Genomic DNA, 19782 nt, shown 5'->3' with positions numbered 1-19782 from the left:
AAACGAGTTTAACCAAACTATTTAATCTTCTATCCAAAATATAAAACAAAACCTTCATCTAGAGTTGGGCCCATGAGCAGAGAAAATTGAATTTTTCACTGATTACAAGAAAGAAAGAAAAAAGAAATTAATTAAATACTGAGGATACAGTAAGACTGTTTGAACTCAGTAAACCCTTAAACACACTAATGAGAAAACCCTAACCCTGAGATGCTGGACTTTGAAGTAACCATTGACGGCATGCACATGCACAACTTCGCAGGCCAAGATTTTTGGAATTCCATATACACTTTAGAATTAAAAAGAAACTATCAAATGCCCTTAATATTATATGGAGACGAAGCCTAGATTCAGGTGTTTTCCCCGTTACACTTAAACAGCAGAGATCGTGCCACTCCACAAAGTGGTGATAAATGAGACAAAAAGTTATAGACTACATCACACTACACCTCTAACATCACACACCATAAAAATCTTCGATAGAATGATCAGAAGAAAATAAACTCATGAAGTCAAAACATTTGCATAACCCTGGACAACACGGGTTCAGAACAGGGCGTGCCTGCCTCTCACAACTGCTACACCACTAAACCTAGCTATACATGCCATGGAAGACAAGCAAACGCTGATTTAATATATACAATCTTTGTGAAAACTTTCGACAAATGTGAAACATTTTCGACAATTGTGTTTTTGCACACAAAATGCACTCAAAAATAATTACTGGCATGGTAGGAAAATGGATATCAAATTTCGTAGCGAACAAAACCCAAAGAGTTATAGTTAGCAAAGTAAAATTATGATCTTCCACCATGAAAAGCTTCATCCCATAGACTATTATGATTCCTCCAGTACGTTTCCTCATTCTCATTTCGGACACAAACTGCAGTGCCGTAGTTCTGTAATTTGTTTTCTTTACCAATAGAGAAAATTCCGTTTTCGTTCCAATTTGCATTTTTTTTTTCGTTTTATTCTTAGCATGTGACTTGAGCATATGTCTAGTGCTGATGTGTCTGTTCTCTTGAGGCACTGGCGAAGAATTTAAGTGTCTAGCTGTTTTAGTCAGCTACTTTATGTGAGGGCATTGTTTTTAGTTCCCAGTAAGTTAGTTTATTATTAAACGTGTGTTTGCAGAATTCCGCCTTTTGGATTTGTGACTGGCTGTTCAGGCTTATTGTTCCCACTTGTCTGAACTTCAATTAGGTTGTTATCTGAGTAACATTTGTAATTATATTCCGTATCAGTTCATTATCTATTCCGAATATAAGGTCTAGGGCATTTTCTATCTGATTGGTTCATCTGTTTGTTGGTTAAAGGTAAATGTGTCACATAATCCTGGAACTCACTATGATTCCATTCACCTGGGCTCTAGGAGACTCGATCCGCGGACCTCCCGTGTATGAGCCTGAAGCTCACTATGACATTACGGTATTTGTCACATTTTTTCCAGTTTAAGTGCCTTAAGTTGTGGCCAGCGAGCAAGATGATGTTTGGGGTTAGGTTTCTGAGCTTTTGTTAGCGGTATTTTACTTCTATTAGTTGGTCTTCAAACTGCTAAGACCTTGCATCTGGTGACTAGTATACAAGGACGACAACAACTACATTTAGAACTTCTATCTTGATTATCAGTATCTAATTCAAGCACTGACTGACGCCTTAAAATGTTAAAACTGAAATTCATTCTGATAATAAATCAGGAAATATTGTGAATATCATACTTGCATAGCCTTGACTTTGATGAAGTCCTTAATGCGGTCGACGATGGCAAAAGAGCCTTCCTCATCACAACTGCCGATATCCCCAGAGTGGAGCCACCCTTCACTGTCAATGGTCGCTGATGTGGCGTCGGGTTTACGGTAATACCCAGTCATCATCTGTGAGAGAGGAATGAAGACTTTTTAATTCTGGTTGTAATTAGTTTAGAGCTGTTATCAAATATTTAACTTATTTAAATTAATTATTTCTATATGATTTTATGACATGAAAATTACTCCTTTTCAGATTAACATGTCATTCTGTATGTCTATTTCTTTGTCTGTCTGAGGATGGTGACCAGACACCTGGCTCCAGCCCCACCACCTTTGCAGGGGGGTGGGGTGTCTGGAGTATAGGACTGTTATAGGCTGGTTGGGGACAGTAATATTGGTTCTATTAAGAGTGGGAGGGGGGGGGGGGGAAGGGAGCGGTGAGACATAATAGTTATCATCTACAAAGTCAGTGGTATGTGACTAGCAAACACCCTAGATTTCTTGACTCGAAAATTATGAACATGAATTGTGAATTGTATTTTCAGAGAGAGAGAGAGAGAGAGAGAGAGAGAGAGAGAGAGAGAGAGAGAGAGAGAGAGAGAGAGAGAGAGAGAGAGAGAGAGAGAGAGAGAGAGAGAGAGAGAGAGAGAGAGAGAGAGAGAGAGAGAGAGAGAGAGAGAGAGAGGGAGAGAGAGGGAGGGAGAGAGAGAGAGAGAGAGAGAGAGAGAGAGAGAGAGAGAGAGAGAGAGAGAGAGAGAGAGAGAGAGAGAGAGAGAGAGAGAGAGAGAGAGAGAGAGAGAGAGAGAGAGAGAGAGAGAGAGAGAGAGAGAGAGAGAGAGAGAGAGAGAGAGAGAGAGAGAGAGAGAGAGAGAGAGAGAGAGAGAGAGAGAGAGAGAGAGAGAGAGAGAGAGAGAGAGAGAGAGAGAGACACGAAGGTGAGAGAAGTAATGGTAAGGGTATGTTGGGGAGAAGGAAAGAGAGAGAAAAGAAGAGAGGGAGGATAGTGGAAAGGGGACGAGAAGGTGGAAAGGTAAGAACAGGGGGGGGGTGAGAGTTGTAGATAATACGGGAGAGCTGAGAGATTCAATAAGATTGGCAGAAAGGGAGAGACTGGGAGATTGGAAGAGAAGTGTGAGAGGGGGATGTTAGGGGGAAAACGCAGGGAGATGGTGGAAGAGAGAGGGGGCTATAGGGAAACAGGGGAAAAGAGAGGGGTAGGTGTGAGGGGAAAAGAGAGAGATAGAGGTGAGGGGAAAAAAGGGGTAGGGGTGAGTGGGAGAGAGGATTAGAGAAGAAGAGATAAGAGGGGAAGTTAATTTGGAGAGAGATGGGAGGAGCGACATGGCAGGAAAGAGAGACCCGAGGGCAGCCGGATGCTTCCTCTAGGGTGCAGCCTCAGTCGCTTGGCTATACTCACCCAAACTTGCAGGGAAAATGGCTTGGGGTAAAGGACGGACATAGGCTGGTCAGATATAAATTAAAGACTTCGAGAAATATCAGCCTGTAAACTTGCCTGTATCAGACTATCAGCCTGTTACTAGAGTGGAAAGATATGGGGACTCTCCAGACTCACAAACCTGGAAACCCATTCCGACCAATCATCAGCCAGATACCTACGCCCACACATACACGGTCAGACTGGCTAAGTGATTTAATTCTTTCTTAACTCCATTCATGCAACGTGCCTAACCTTAAACCTCAAAAGTAATTTGTGGACTTTTTACAGAGATCATGGACAGCGGGAGGAGTGTCTCCTGGTATTAAGTCACCGTTCACCAATGTCCTAGTGGATGAAACCATTGGAATGGTGATGAACAGAGTTTATCGGAATCCAGCTTGTACTCCCCGTGACATTCCAGAAGGCACACTTAGTTAGTTACCCGAAACATGTACTAAAGAGGCACCCTTCCTGAGTCCTGATGGGCGCATGTATAAACAAGTAGATGGCATCATTATGGGTTATCCCCATGGTGTCCTATTTGATAATTTGATAATTTGAGTTCTATCGCACAGAAAGTCCATGATGACATGAGCCTAAACCTGTATGTCTACTGTAGATACGTAGATGACATATTCCTAGAGGTACTTGATCTTGAGCATTTGTTTCAACTTAAGGATGCATTCCAGCCAAGCTCAGTGAATTGACACCAGTAATCAATATCCAGAAGAATTCCACATCGATCATACAGTTTTTTTACAGTCCTGCATTGATCCAGACAGAAGATGACAGACCAGGCGGACAACTAGACGAGTCAGACAACAATCACCTCACCCTATTCTTTTTGCTCCCTACGATTTAGGGGGTTAGGTGAATCATAAAGTAAGGTGTATCCACACTTTGAAATGTCTAGATTTCTCCTTGTAAGCTCAGTATACCTGTTTCAGTTGAACAGAGTGTATTATGGAAAATTTCACTTACCATATCTATATTTTACTGCAGAATCATATCTACTGATGATTTAAGGATCATCAGTATCTTCATCAGCCTCCTACATGACCATTTGGTCAAGTACACTAGCTCAATGTCTATATAACATTGTACATATGATCACAAGAATCTAGAAGCTTCTTGAATATCAAAACATATTGCTGGAACCGAAATAATAGCTTCCAGTGATGTAATTTCAAAATCCTAATAAAGTACACAAGGTATTATAAAGTACTGTTAATGATCTTTAAATCCACTACGTGTTTATCTTGTGATATAACGTTATCACAATAACCAATGTAAATAAATAACATAATCATTTTATAATCATTGCCGGCACCTCCACTGAGGAGGGGACTTGAGGGAGAATCGTCCACAGTACCTCACCAGGCCCGGTGTGTACATCCAAGGAGTGCAGACGGGTGAAGAGCTGGAGACATTTTTCAGCTAGATATTTATACACAAACTAATAACAATCTTCAGAAATAGCTCCCTGAATGCTGGAAGAATTTCTGAATTGCATATAGGGAGGAATTCCTGGTACATTTATCCAGAATAAGAGTTCGGAGGTCCACCAACTAGTGAGAGCCCACCACCACCTCATCTACCAAGTGAGACGCAACACCGTGCACTCCATATCTGATTAAGCTATTCAAATCATTTACAGCAATGCTGTGTCATCGAAATCCTTATCAAGTTGCTAAACCATCAACAAAATACAGAATCTGGTCTCAGCAAGAGAGACATCATCTGGCTACTGTCAGATAGACTCCGGTTATCAATTCAGGATAAGTTATTATTAATTGTTTTAGAGCTTAAATTGGCCAATTGAATGCAAATTTATATATGCATCCATATATAAATTGAGAATCGTTAAGCAGCGAGCCAACGACTCATTATCTAGTATGTTTTGACGTAATCTTTTTAGTGATTGAATTTCTTATATTGCTGAATCCATCATATGATCATTTGTTTTTCAACGAAGGGACTAGATCAGCCTTAAGGACCCCTCCCTGCTACAGTTCATTACTAGTATCAAGGACACTGAGGACTGGCCTTACAACCCAACATAGAAACCTTGCATTCAGCTAAGAGCATATTTGTGTTCCCAAATTTCCTATTTCCACACTCTCTCCATTTTCCCTCTCTTGGCCACATATATGCCTTGACACCTTCGCCCCCTCTTCCCATTAACATGGAGAAAGGGGGACACTCACCCCACTTCTTTCAGAAAATGTATTATTAAGAAGCACTGAAATAACTGTATGGGTCTGTAAGAAAAAAATATTGCTACAATCACCAAAAACTTTGAGGGAAACACTCTACATATTTCACACGTGACTCCATGAAAATTACATGGGGGTTTTTATAATTGTTAATATTTCCTAAAGCATTTAGCTTAGAGTGACCCCGCCCAGTCAAAGCCCATCCCATACCCCCCAGACCATTCCCCCTGCAAAGTGGAAGTGAAAAATATAGAGAAAACAACATCTGTGAACTAATACCGCTGGAGTTTTAATGCAGATCTCTCCGTTGTGATCTGGGGGCAAGGTTTGGCCAGTGAGTGTGTCCACCACCTTGGCTGACACTCCGGGCAGCAGGTGTCCGCACCTCCCTATGCGCTCCCGACCTTTCATAGTCAAGTGCGTGACGAGAGCCTCTGTTAACCCATAAACTGGTGGAGAACACAACATGTAAGTAATCTGCATACACTGATATTTAAAGGAAATGTAACAAATTTTGTTAAGACACTTGATAATACTAGTCCTAAAAATAATCAAATTGCCCATTTTCCCCTACCAATAAAGGCAACTTAAAGCATGTAATATTAGTGCTTGAAGTTTCTCAGGTCTAGAATTAGGGACAGGACGGGACTGATTATATTAAATTTCCAAGCATTCTCTTCATTTAATGCAAAATTAAACAGACTACAAAACACATTTAATATGAACATTTTGGTAATATACATCGAAATAAAATTATCATCTTACAACCGCAAACTAATGAACGAAAGTGTGAACCAAATAACCACAAAGAGTGTTAATTTGTCGAAAGGCGAGTTTTACAACAAGAGGACGAAGGGTATTAGTGAGATTTTTGAGATCAGATATGAAGGGAATGCAGAGCACAGTGTTACTAGTGATGGAAACAAGTTAGGATGAAAGATTACGTTAGCTTATGAATAGGCACAGTTGAGAAAATGTAAGGGGGGTATGCAAAGCGAGAGAAAAACTTGTAAATAAATGAAATTTCAGAATAAAAAACTGAGAGTCACTGATGCGTAGAGCGCGGAGGAAGAGAGAAGAGAACACTTTTTTTAACAGAAGGAGGATGATGGAGATCACGAGTTTGCAGCCAGCAGCCGTCGTGGCCGGACGTCTCTGGCTGCTCCTCACCTCGGCGAGCTGCTAAGTGGCACTTAGCAGTACTTCCTTCGACCCTACCAGGTAGTCAAATATGAAGCCCCCCCCTTCCCCATGGGAATGAACAATCACAGCGTATTGATATTTGAGTATCTGGTGAATGTAGGGAAAATGAATCTCAGGAAGGGATCGGAAAGGAAAAGGCTAAATTACAGAAGAGGAAAATATGACGAGATAAGGAACTTCCTTGTGGGAATCCCATGGGAAACAGAACTCAGAAAAAAGACTTAACAAGATATGATGGATTATGTCACAAGTATCAGAATGTTGCAAACAGGTTTATCCTTGGTGTCAAACAAAAAAAAATTGAAAAGCAACAGAATAATCCATGGTTCAGTCAGGAATGTAAGGTTGCGAAGCAATTGAATACAAGAACATGGAGAAACTACAGGAGTAACAGAACACCAGAGAGCAGGGAGAGATACCTGAGGGCCAGGAATGAGTACCTCGGAGTGAGGAGAGAAGCTGAGAGACAGTATGAAAATGACATCACAAGTAAAGCCAGGACCCAACCAAAACTGCTCCACAGCCACAGCTGGAGGAAAACAACAGTGAAGGAAGAAGTAATGACACAGAGAAAAGGTGAGAACAGATACACAGAAAATGATAAGGAGGTATGTGAAGAACTCAACAAGATATTCCAGCAGATCTTCACAAAAGAGAAAGGAGAAGCCCCTGTACTAAGAGAGGAGGCAACAAACTAAGCTACCTTGGGGAATTTGAGTTCACTAGTGATGAGGTCAAAAGGAATCTGTTGGAGCTAAATGTAACAAAGGCTGTTGGGCCTGACAGAATCTTCCCATGGATTCTAAAAGAGGGTGCATAAGCACTAAGTGTGCCTCTCTCTCTATGGTGTAGAACAAGTTACTGGAAACAGGAGACCTACTGGTAAGCTGGAAGACAGCTAATGTAGTCCCAATATGTCAATAATGGGTGACAGGAAAAAGGCACTGAACTACAGACCAGTTTCCCTAATTTGCATACCATGCAAGATGATGGAGAATATCCGGTGGAAAAGCCTCATAGAAAATCTTGAGGGAAAGAGTTTTGTAACACACCAACAGCATGGGTTCAGGGATGGTAAATCGTGCCTCACAGTCATAATAAAATTTTATGACCATGCGACAAAAAATTGGCAAGAAAGAGAAGGGTGGGCAGACTGCATTTTCTTGGACTGTCAGAAAGCCTCTGACACAGTACCACATAAAAGGTTGTTTCAAAAGTTGGAGAAACAGGCAGGAGTTAAAGGTAAGGTGCTTCTCTGGATATGGGAGTATCTAAGCAACAGGAAACAGTGAGTAACTGTGACGGGGGAGGCATCAGAGTGGCAAGATGTCATCAGTGGTATCTCACAGGGCTTTGTACTTGGACCCATCCTGTTTCTGATATATGTAAATGATCTTCCAGAGGGTATAGACTCATTCCTCTCAATGTTTGCTGATGATGCAAAAATTATGAGGAGAATAAATTCAGATGAAGATAGATAGAGACTGCAGGATGATCTGAACAAACTGGAGGAATGGTCTAGATATTGACTACCAAAGTTTAAATGTGAAAAGTGTAAAGTAATGAAATTATATGAAGGGACTAGGAGGCTGAACACAAGGAATCATTTGGGAAGTGAAATCCAGCAAGAGTCAAACAGAGAGAAATATCTGGGGTTTGATATAACACCGAACCTATCCCCAGAAGCTCAAATCAATAGGATATCATCAGTGACATATGCTAGATTGGACAACATAAGAAGTGCCTTTAGTAACTTGTGTAAGGAATCGTTCAGGACCACTTACCACTTATGTCAAACCAATCCTGGAGTATGCAGCTCCAGCCTACAGTCCCTACCTAGTTAAACACAAGACAATGTTAGAGAAGATTCAGAGGTATACCACCAAACTATTCCCAGAACTGAGAGGTAGAAGCTATGAGGAAAGGCAATGGGAGCTAAACCTCACGTCCCTGATAGACAGAAGAGTAAGGGGATACATGAGCACCGCCTACAAAATTCACAGGGGTTTTGATAGGGTGGACAAAGACAAGCTATTTAGCAAAGATGGACATGATCAAGAGGACACAGGTGGAAACTTAGTGCCTAAATGAGCCACAGAGACATTAGTGTCAGGGGTAGTTAACAAATGTAATATGTATTAGGCAGGGGATGTGGTGGAGGCAGACTCCATACACAGTTTCAAATGTAGATTTGATAGAGCCCTGGTTGATGAGGTTCTGGGAGTTCTTCTACTCCCCAAGCCCGGCCCGAGGTCAGACTTGACTTGTGAGAGTTTGGTCCACCAGGCTGTTGCTTGGAGCGGCCCGCAGACCCACATACCCACCACAGCCCGAGTTGGTCCAGCACTCCTTGAAGGAAACAATCTAGTTTCCTCTTGAAGATGTCCACGGTTGTTCCTGCAATATTTCTGATGCTCGCTGGGAAGGGTTTAGAACCCAGTAGGCTCCAGAATCTGTACACCAGTTAACTGACGCTTGAGAGGTGGGACCAAAGAACCAAAGCTCAACTCCCACAAGCAAAGCTAGGTGAGTACAACTAGGTGAGTACCGTCGTTACCGTCGTTTCCCAGAGCTCCCAGGAAGAGAAGCCGCCGTACAACCAGGCCAATTGGGGCCCAGCTCCCAGCCTTCCAGCCACTCACCGACCCAGACACCGCCACCATCTCTCCCCGGCCAATCACCGACTTCGCAACTCAACTCATTGCACAGTACTGTGTACGCCTTATCTACTGTGGCTAATAAGATTACCGGCCTCAACTACACGGAATTCGTGAGGATTCCTAACCTTCTCTTTACTGCAAACGGAACCCCCGACTTTCACCTTTCCAAAGGAAGTGTTTACCACCTCTACTCCAGTTGCAAGTTCTACTCTGGCTCCTGACACAGACATCACTGTCAACGCTGGCTCCTGGGTTAGCGAAAGCCTTCGTCTCTTCCTAAACCCTTCCCAGTGTGAAGTAGTCTCGTCCAACCCAAACATCATAGCTAGCATAAGATCCATCTTGCCCAGAGCCCACGTCATTATAGCTGTGAACGGCACACTCCCTGGAGCCCCCCCCCCCCCTGGGTCTAATGCCATTGAGGAGATCCTCGTTAAAAAAATCACAGACCTCAGGTGGATGGATGACAGGATAGGTGACATCGATCCCTACGATGCGTTTTATCTCCTCACTATAAGTCTATCCATTCTGAGGCTAACCTACTTTCTGAGGTGCAACGAGTTTGAAGAGTATGACTTCTTACTGAAGACAATGCTAGAAAAGGTTGTCTTTCATGCGAGCCTGAACAAAAATATAAATATAAATATATATATATATATATATATATATATATATATATATATATATATATATATATATATATATATATATATATATATATATATATATATATATATATATATATATATATATTAGTATATTTTGGTAGCAGTCTTTCCTGTAGACATATATTATTAAATATGACCGAAAAAGTAAGATTAATAATTCTAACACGAATTTTCTCGATCTTTCTTATGTTCCTTTTCACTGTTGATGGTAATTGAAAAATCAATTCTCCAAAATTCATTTTTATTTCTAGTCTGACGCGACACTTGAGTGCGTTTCGTAAAACTTATTACATTTTCAAAGACTTTAGTTTACACACACACAACTGAACTATAACTGAATACAGCTTAAACATCTTCGATTTTTTATACCTGCATTTGGGTGAGGTGATATGTTAAAACAGTTTTGGATGAGGTGAAAACAAACTTTCAACACAAGACATAACACGAAATAATGGGTATTGAAGGTAAGAATGGAAGTAATTGCAGATGGCCTATTGGCCCATATTTCTTCATGATTCGATATTGGAGTGGAGTCTTGAAGTGGGTAGAATATAGTTGTGCATTAATTGGCTGTTGATTGCTGGTGTTGACTTCTTGATGTGTAATGCCTCACAGATGTCAAGCCGCCTGCTATCGCTGTATCTATCGATGATTTCTGTTTTGTTTGCTAAGACTTCTCTGGTGATGGTCTGGTTGTGTGAAGAGATTATATGTTCCTTAATGGAGCCCTGTTGCTTATGCATCGTTAAACGCCTAGAAAGAGATGTTGTTGTCTTGCCTATATACTGGGTTTTTTGGAGCTTACAGTCCCCAAGAGGGCATTTGAAGGCATATACGACGTTGGTCTCTTTTAAAGCGTTCTGTTTTGTGTCTGGAGAGTTTCTCATGAGTAGGCTGGCCGTTTTTCTGGTTTTATAGTATATCGTCAGTTGTATCCTCTGATTTTTGTCTGTAGGGATAACGTTTCTATTAACATTATCTTTCAGGACCCTTTCCTCCGTTTTATGAGCTGTGGAAAAGAAGTTCCTGTAAAATAGTCTAATAGGGGGTATAGGTGTTGTGTTGGTTGTCTCTTCAGAGGTTGCATGGCGTTTCACTTTCCTTTTTATGATGTCTTCGACGAAACCATTGGAGAAGCCGTTGTTGACTAGGACCTGCCTTACCTTACAGAGTTCTTCGTCGACTTGCTTCCATTCTGAGCTGTGGCTGAGAGCACGGTCGACATATGCGTTAACAACACTCCTCTTGTACCTATCTAGGCAGTCGCTTTTGGCATTTAGGCACATTCCTATGTTCGTTTCCTTAGTGTAGACTGCAGTGTGGAAACCTCCGCTCTTTTCCATGACTGTTACATCTAGAAAGGGCAGCTTCCCATCCTTTTCCATCTCGTAAGTGAAACGCAGCACGGAACTCCTCTCAAATGCCTCCTTCAGCTCCTGCAGATGTCTGACATCAGGTACCTGTGTAAAAATGTCGTCAACATACCTGCAGTATATGGCCGGTTTCAAGTTCATGTCGACTAAGACTTTTTGCTCGATGGTACCCATGTAGAAGTTTGCAAACAGGACACCTAGGGGAGAACCCATGGCGACCCCATCTACTTGCTTATACATGTGCCCATCCGGGCTCAAGAAGGGTGCCTCTTTAGTACAAGCTTGGAGTAGTTTCCTTAGGATATTTTCTGGTATGTCAAGAGGAGTACAGGCTGGATCACGATTCCTTATGCGACTTCAGGCTGAAGGCGCAAGGGACATAAGGAGTCAGCAGGCCATTGAGTCGCTTCGCTAGTCTGTACGTGGGTGTGGGTATCTGGCTAATGATTGGCCGAAGTGGGTTTCCAGGCTTGTGTGTCTTGACATTTCCATACGCATATCAAGGTTTATATTCCCCAATAATATTTGGCAGGTGGAGTCCTGATTTCTTGGCGTTCACAGTTTCGATTAGTTTGTTGACCTTTTGCTTTCAATTCGGCTGTAGTGTCCTTCGTTACCCTTTGGAATTTAGTTTGGTCAGAGAGTATGAGGTTCATTTTCGCCAGATATTCGTCTTTTTTAAGAATGACGTATATTGGCGACTTGTCACCTCTCCTGACAACTATCTCCTTGTTCTCACGAAGGCTTTTGGCTGCCGCTTTGAGCTCGGGGGACAGTATGGTGCTTTTGAAATTGCCTCGATTCTTTCCTCCTTCCGCAATAAGTTCTGCTTGTAAGGTATCTTTGGTAGTGACCTTCTTTTGTGTCTCGAGGTCGAATATGTCGTCCAACAGAATTTCCAACTCCACTTTCCGGGCCATCTCACTCGGTCTGGACATAACGTGACAGTTTATGCCCAGATTTAGGAGAGTGACTTGGTCCCCAGTGAGGTTAATTCCTGCAAGGTTCAGGAAGCCATCTCTTGGTCGTGGAATTGCCATAGGTCCTCCATATAACGTTGTTAGTTTCTTGATAATCCTTGTTTCAGTGCTGAGGCGATGTCGGTCTGTGAGGATGTCGAGGTGTTGTTCAATGCGGGTACGGATACTTTCGTCGATGTTGCTATTTCTCCACTCGTTCGTAGCATGAAGTAGTTGCGTTTTGTTGTCTTTGATTTCATTCTCTGCCTTGTATATCTGATCACGAATCAGATCCTGGCGATATTTTATCGTGAAGGCTTGATTCCTTGCTGCTGGGTCGTGCGTTTTAATATTAGTATATTTTGGTAGCAGTCTTTCCTGTAGACATATATTATTAAATATGACCGAAAAAGTAAGATTAATAATTCTAACACGAATTTTCTCAATCTTTCGTACATTTCTTTTCACTGTTGGTGGTAATTCAAAAATCAATTCTCCAAAATTCATTTTTATTTCTAGTCTGACGCGACACTTGAGCGTGTTTTGTAAAACTTATTACATTTTCAAAGACTTTAGTTTAAACATACACAACTGAATAGAACTTACACATCTCCGATTTGTTTATATCTACATTTGAGTGAGGTGGATGGGGTGAGGTGTTATTTAATAAGGTATTAATTTCATCAACACAAGACAGAACACGAAACAATGGGTATTGAATAGAAGTGATTGTAGAAAGCCTATTGGTCCATATTTCTTGATGCTTCTATATTGGAGCGGAGTCTTGAGGTGGGTAGAATATAGTTGTGCATTAATTGGCTGTTGATTGCTGGTGTTGACTTCTTGATGTGTAGTGCCTCGCAAACGTCAAGCCGCCTGCTATCGCTGTATCTATCGATGATTTCTGTGTTGTTTACTAGGATTTCTCTGGCAATGGTTTGGTTGTGGGAAGAGATTATATGTTCCTTAATGGAGCCCTGTTGCTTATGCATCGTTAAACGCCTAGAAAGAGATGTTGTTGTCTTGCCTATATACTAGGTTTTTTGGAGCTTACAGTCCTCAAGAAGGCATTTGAAGGCATAGACGACGTTGGTCTCTTTGAAAGCGTTCTGTTTTGTGTCTTGAGAGTTTCTCATGAGTAGGCTGGCCGTTTTTCTGGTTTTATAGTAAATCGTCAGTTGCATCCTCTGATTTTTGTCTGTAGGGATAACGTTTCTATTAACAATATCTTTCAGGACCCTTTCCTCCGTTTTATGAGCTGTGGAAAAGAAGCTCCTGTAAAATAGTCTAATAGGGGGTATAGGTGTTGTGTTGGTTGTCTCTTCAGAGGTTGCATGGCGTTTCACTTTTCTTTTTATGATGTCTTCGACGAAACCATTGAAGAAGCCGTTGTTGACTAGGACCTGCCTTACCCTACAGAGTTCTTCGTCGACTTGCTTCCATTCTGAGCTGTGGCTGAGAGCACGGTCGACATATGCGTTAACAACACTCCTCTTGTACCTATCTGGGCAGTCGCTTTTGGCATTTAGGCACATTCCTATGTTCGTTTCCTTAGTGTAGACTGCAGTGTGGAAACCTCCGCTCTTTTCCATGACTGTTGCATCTAGAAAACCTAACTTTTTCGGCTACCTAACCTAACCTAATCTATAAAGATAGGTTAGGTTAGGTTAGGTAGGGTTGGTTAGGTTCGGTCATATATCTACGTTAATTTTAACTCCAATAAAAAAAATTGACCTCATACATAATGAAATGGAGAGCTTTATCATTTCATAAGAAAAAATTAGAGAAAATATATTAATTCGGGAAAACTTGGCTTATTAGGCAAATCGGGCCTTGCATAGTAGGCCCAGAATTGCGTTCTGGCTACTAGGTACGACATATATATATATATATATATATATATATATATATATATATATATATATATATATATATATATATATATATATATATATATATATATATATATATATATATATATATATATATATATATATTTTATTAAATATGACCGAAAAAGTAAGATTAATCATTCTAACACGAATTTTCTCAATCTTTCGTACATTTCTTTTCACTGTTGGAGGTAAATCAAAAATCAATTCTCCAAAATTCATTTTTATTTCTAGTCTGACGCGACACGAGCGCGTTTCGTAAAACTTATTACATTTTCAAAGACTTTAGTTCACAAATACACAACTGAATAGAACTTACGCATCTCCGATTTTATATCTACATTTGAGTGAGGTGGAAGGGGTGATGTGGCATTAACACAAGACAGAACAAGATGTGGCATTAATAGGGTATTAATTTCATCAACACAAGACAGAACAAGAGTATTAATAGGGTATTAATTTCATCAACACAAGACAGAACACGTAACAATGGATATTGAATAGAAGTGTTTGTAGAAAGCCTATTGGTCCATATTTCTTGATGCTTCTATATTGGAGCGGAGTCTTGAGGTGGGTAGAACCTCAAGACTCCGCTCCAATATATATATATATATATATATATATATATATGTATATGTCGTACCTAGTAGCCAGAACGCACTTCTCAGCCTACTATGCAAGGCCCGATTTGCCTAATAAGCCAAGTTTTCCTGAATTATTATATTTTCTCTATTTTTTTTCTTATGAAATGATAAAGCTACCCATTTCATTAAGTATGAGGTCAATTTTTTTTTATTGGAGTTAAAATTAACGTAGATATATGACTGAACCTAACCAACCCTACCTAACCTAACCTAACCTATCTTTATAGGTTAGGTTAGGTTAGGTAGCCGAAAAAGTTAGGTTAGGGTAGGGTAGGTAGGTTAGGTAGTCGAAAAACAATTATTTCAGGAAAACTTGGCTTATTAAGCAAATTGGGCCTTGCATAGTAGGCCGAGAATTGCGTTCTGGCTACTAGGTACGACATATATATATATATATATATATATATATATATATATATATATATATATATATATATATATATATATATATATATATATATATATATATATATATGGAAGGGAGTACCACCTCTTAGCTGGAAGAAGGGGGACCCATAGCCTCGGAGGAAACCACGCATAACGCATTAGAGGGAATGTTTAGATCCCTTCCAATACAGTTTCTGTGTGCTTTTCTCCTACCACCCCCTTCCTTTTTTTATTTTTTGTGCTTTATTATGTATTTGATGGTTACAAGATATACATGGGTGTATACCTTTAAAGAACACAATAAAGTAACCGTCACAACTGCAAGAAAAATGACAGGTTTGATAACAAGAACTTTTCACACTAGAGATGCTATACCGATGATGATACTTTTCAAAACGCTTGTGCTCTCTAGAGTAGAGTACTGCTGCACAATGACAGCACCTTTCAAAGCTGGAGAAATTGCTGACCTGGAGAGCGTGCAGAGATCCTTTACTGCTAGAATCCACTCAGTAAAACATCTAAACTATTGGGACCGACTAAAGAGCCTAAAACTGTACTCCTTTGAGCGCAGGCGGGAGAGGTACATAATAATTTACACGTCGAAAATATTAGAGGGGCTGGTCCCAAACCTGCACACAGAAATAACATCACATGAAACCAGAAGACATGGCAGGATGTGCAGAATACCCCCGTTGAAAAACAGAGGTGCAACTGGTACTCTGAGAGAGAACTCTATCAACATCAGAGGTCCGAGACTGTTCAACACGCTTCCACTACACATAAGGGGCATAACTGGCCGACCCCTCACAGTGTTCAAGAGAGAACTGGATAAGCACCTCTAAAGGATACCTGATCAACCAGGCTGTGACTCATACGTCAGGCTGCGAGCAGCCGCGTCCAACAGCCTGGTTGATCAGTCCGGCAACCAGGAGGCCTGGTCGACGACCGGGCCGCGGGGACGCTAAGCCCCGGAAGCACCTCAAGGTAACCTCTAGGTAAGGTTATGGATCTCTTGAAAAACACGATAATTGGAAACATTGATGAATGTCACAGACGAGTGACATATATATATATATATATATATATATATATATATATATATATATATATATATATATATATATATATATATATATATATATATATATATATATATATATAACTATACCGTTTGGGCCAGGAGCAGCACTGCTACTTGCCTTGAGAGCAACAAGGATTTCCTCTATGGACATACCATAGATAAATGTGGTAATACTGAATCCACTAAACCCAAACAGACTCCTCCTAAGTCCGGTAAGCCTGTGATGAATGTTCGTGTTCATGTTAATGATCTTTCTCTCTTCAGTAGACACCTGTATCCTGGAACTGTCTCTACCAACGGTTCAGATCCGGAGGGACGTTTCCAACTGAAGATCTTGAGGGACACAGCGGCTCTTCAATCAATTATTTTGAAATCAGCTGTGCCCAATATCGCCTACACCGGGGAAACCGTGTTCATCACTGACCTCACTGATACCACTCCTTATCCACTCGCCAGAGTCCACCTGGATTGTCCCTTCGTGACCGGTGTAGTCCAAGTCGCCATCAGGGAAAAGCCTTTTCCCATGCCTGAAGTGCAACTTCTCCTGGGCAACGACTTGGCAGAAGACCTGCAACCGACCAACCTGATTGTCATGGACAAACCCCAGGTGTGTATCTCTGTAATGGATAATCCCATCTTTGAGTATGTTCCAGCAAAGGTTCAAGAGAGTGATGAAGTTTCTCCTCCGGTTTTAGTGACCACCCGTGCACAAGCTGCACGACCACAGCCAGCTGACTCTACTGCTACCGCTGTCCCTCAAGACCCTCAGAAACAACCCCCGAATCTGACCACGTTGGAGTTCCGTAAGTTACAGAGGGAAGATCTTACCTTGACACCATTATTCTTCCAGGCTGAGACTCAACCTGACAGTATTCCTGGGTTCTTTCTAGAGAACGAGTTGCTCTACCGCAGATACAGACCCAGTAAACTGAAGGAGGAGGACGATTGGGCCAACGTCGAACAACTAGTGATTCCTGCCAGCCTGCGGCCCACTATTCTACACCTGGCCCACGGAGCACTCTCACACTACGGATTTAACAAGACCTACCACGGAATCCGTCAAGACTACTACTGGCCAGGAATGGTAAATAGCGTCAAACAGTACGCCAAACAGTGTCATATATGTCAGATGGCAGGTAAACCGAACATCTCTATCCCCAGAGCACCACTGACTCCCATACAGGTCCCTGCGGAACCTTTCCACAGACTTATTATAGACTGTGTTGGTCCTTTACCTCGGACCAGTTCAGGTAACGCCTATATCTTAACCATCCTGTGTCCTACCACCAGATTCCCCATAGCAGTTCCAGTAAAGAACATTACGGCTGCTACGGTTGTGAAACACTTATTGAAGATCTTCACCTAGTATGGATTTCCAAGGGAGGTTCAGAGCGACTGTGGCACCAACTTCACCAGTGATCTCTTCAAGAGGACACTGGAAGAGTTCAACATCAAACAGGTATTGTCCAGCCCCTATCATCCTGCTTCACAGGGTTCTCTTGAGCGTAGTCATCAGACTATTAAAGCACTCCTGAAGAAGTTTTGCAATGAAACCTCTAAGGATTGGGATAAGCAAATAGATTTAATCATGTGTATATTTAGAAGTCTTCCCAATGAGTCTCTAGGAGTATCTCCTTATGAGATGCTCTACGGACGTAAGTGCCGTACTCCTCTCAAAGCTTTTAAAGACTCACTACGTGATGCCACCTTCAGTGAGCATCAGAATGTGCCCCAGTTTCTTCAAAACCTACAACACATTCTAGAGAGGGTGCATAACTTTGCTAAGGATAATCTATTGAAAGCACAGGAGAGGATGAATACTCATTACGACCAGAACAGCAAAGTAAGGAAATTTAAATCGGGAGACTTCGTGCTTGCTTATTTCCCTATCCCAGGTTCTCCTTTGCAAAACAGGTTTTCAGGACCCTACCGCATCAAGGAGTGCAGAAACAACCACAACTACGTTCTAGGGACTCCAGATAGGCGGCGGAAGACCCAGTTGTGCCACGTCAACCTCCTGAAGCTATATAACGGTACTCCTCCCACTGTATTGATAACATATTCTTCCTTAAAAAGTCCATACATCCACAGTGAGACCTTCCCTGCTTCTCCTCCCGAAAGCACTGACACTGAGTCAGCGCTTTCCAATTCGGAAATCCTAACTGATCTTCGTAGCTATTTTCAGGACAATAATAGTGCACCTCTCATCAAAATCTTCAAGGAACATCAGGAGTTGTTCCGAGATGATCCACATGCGTGTAATGTAACTCAGCACGACATCCAGCTGCTCCCTGACACCCGGCCGATTCGTCAACACTTCTACCGAATCAGCCCTAGCAAGAAGGAAGTCATGCGTGCTGAGGTACAGTACCTCCTGGATCATGGACTGGCCACACCTTGTGAGTCCCCCTGGGCCTCACCCTGTATCTTGGTGCCAAAACCCCAAGGTAAGGTTAGATTGTGCACAGACTATCGGAAATTGAAAAATGTGACTGTCAAGGTTGCATACCCCTTACCAAGGATAGATGACATCCTTGACGCCATTGGTATTGCCGGTACTTGTCCCAAGTGGAATTGCTCAAGGGGTATTACCAAGTGTGTTTAACAGAGCGAGCCAAAGAAATATCTGCCTTTATCACTCCCTTTGGACTTTTCAGGTATGAACGCCTTCCCTTTGGACTATGTAATGCCCCGGCCACCTTTCAGAGAGCTGTCAACCGCGTCATCCAGGGCTTGGATAACACCTACGCCTATTTGGATGATATCGTTGTAGCATCCAACACCTGGAGCGAACATCTGCTCCAGCTGCAACGATTGTTCGCCAAGCTCCTGACAGCCGGCCTCACCATCAACCTGGGCAAGTCCACATTTGCCAAAGGTAAAGTGCGTTATCTGGGTCATGTAATAGGGAGTGGCAGCCTAGCTCCGTTAAACATACACACTCAAGCCATCAAGCATTATCCACAGCCTACCACCAGGAAGCAGCTCCTGCGCTTCCTTGGTCTTGCCTCCAACTACTGTAGGTTTGTGAAGAATTTTAGTACGGTAGCAACCCCATTAATCACTTTAACCAGTCCCAAGCAACGGTATAATTGGATCATTCAGCAAACCGTTGCTTTCGAACAACTCAAATTCCTGCTCTGATCTAATCCTATTCTCGCCTCGCCAGATATCACCAAGCCTTTCATCCTCCATGTTGACGCCAGTGGTACCGGCATCGGAGGTGTCCTGATGCAGCAACGAGGCGAGGAGGTTCTACCTGTTAGCTACTACAGCTACAAGTTGAAACCCACCAGAAGAACTACAGCACTATCGAGAAGGAGCTACTCTCCATCGTCCTGAATCTACAGCACTTTGCTCCATGCCTACAAGGTGCTAGGTCTACCACCATCTACTCAGACCACAATCCTCTCCGCTTCTTACATCAAGCCCAATTCAATAACCAACGTCTTCTACGATGGGCTTTATAACTACAAGATTTCAACCTGGAGATCTTCTACATCAAGGGATATG

The 19782-nt window shown here is 41.9% G+C and overlaps 1 protein-coding gene across 1 annotated transcript in view; it reads right to left on the bottom strand.

The window, feature by feature from the left end:
• Nucleotides 1-1697: 1697 nt before the first annotated feature.
• LOC123774194 (uncharacterized) overlaps nucleotides 1698-19782 on the bottom strand; it is a 236164-nt gene continuing 218079 nt past the window's right edge. Inside the window, exons 9-10 of the mRNA XM_069312668.1 lie at nucleotides 5682-5851; nucleotides 1698-1874 (exon numbers count right to left, since the gene is read on the bottom strand). Of these exons, the coding sequence (XP_069168769.1) occupies nucleotides 1713-1874; nucleotides 5682-5851 (332 nt within the window). The 3' untranslated portion in view covers nucleotides 1698-1712. The remainder of the gene's footprint in view (nucleotides 1875-5681; nucleotides 5852-19782) is intronic.

This window comes from Procambarus clarkii, chromosome 73 (assembly GCF_040958095.1).
Source record: "Procambarus clarkii isolate CNS0578487 chromosome 73, FALCON_Pclarkii_2.0, whole genome shotgun sequence".
In the NCBI taxonomy this organism is placed as follows: domain Eukaryota; kingdom Metazoa; phylum Arthropoda; class Malacostraca; order Decapoda; family Cambaridae; genus Procambarus; species Procambarus clarkii.
Note: the sequence above shows the minus strand (reverse complement) of the source record. Positions and strands in the feature narration are given on the sequence as shown.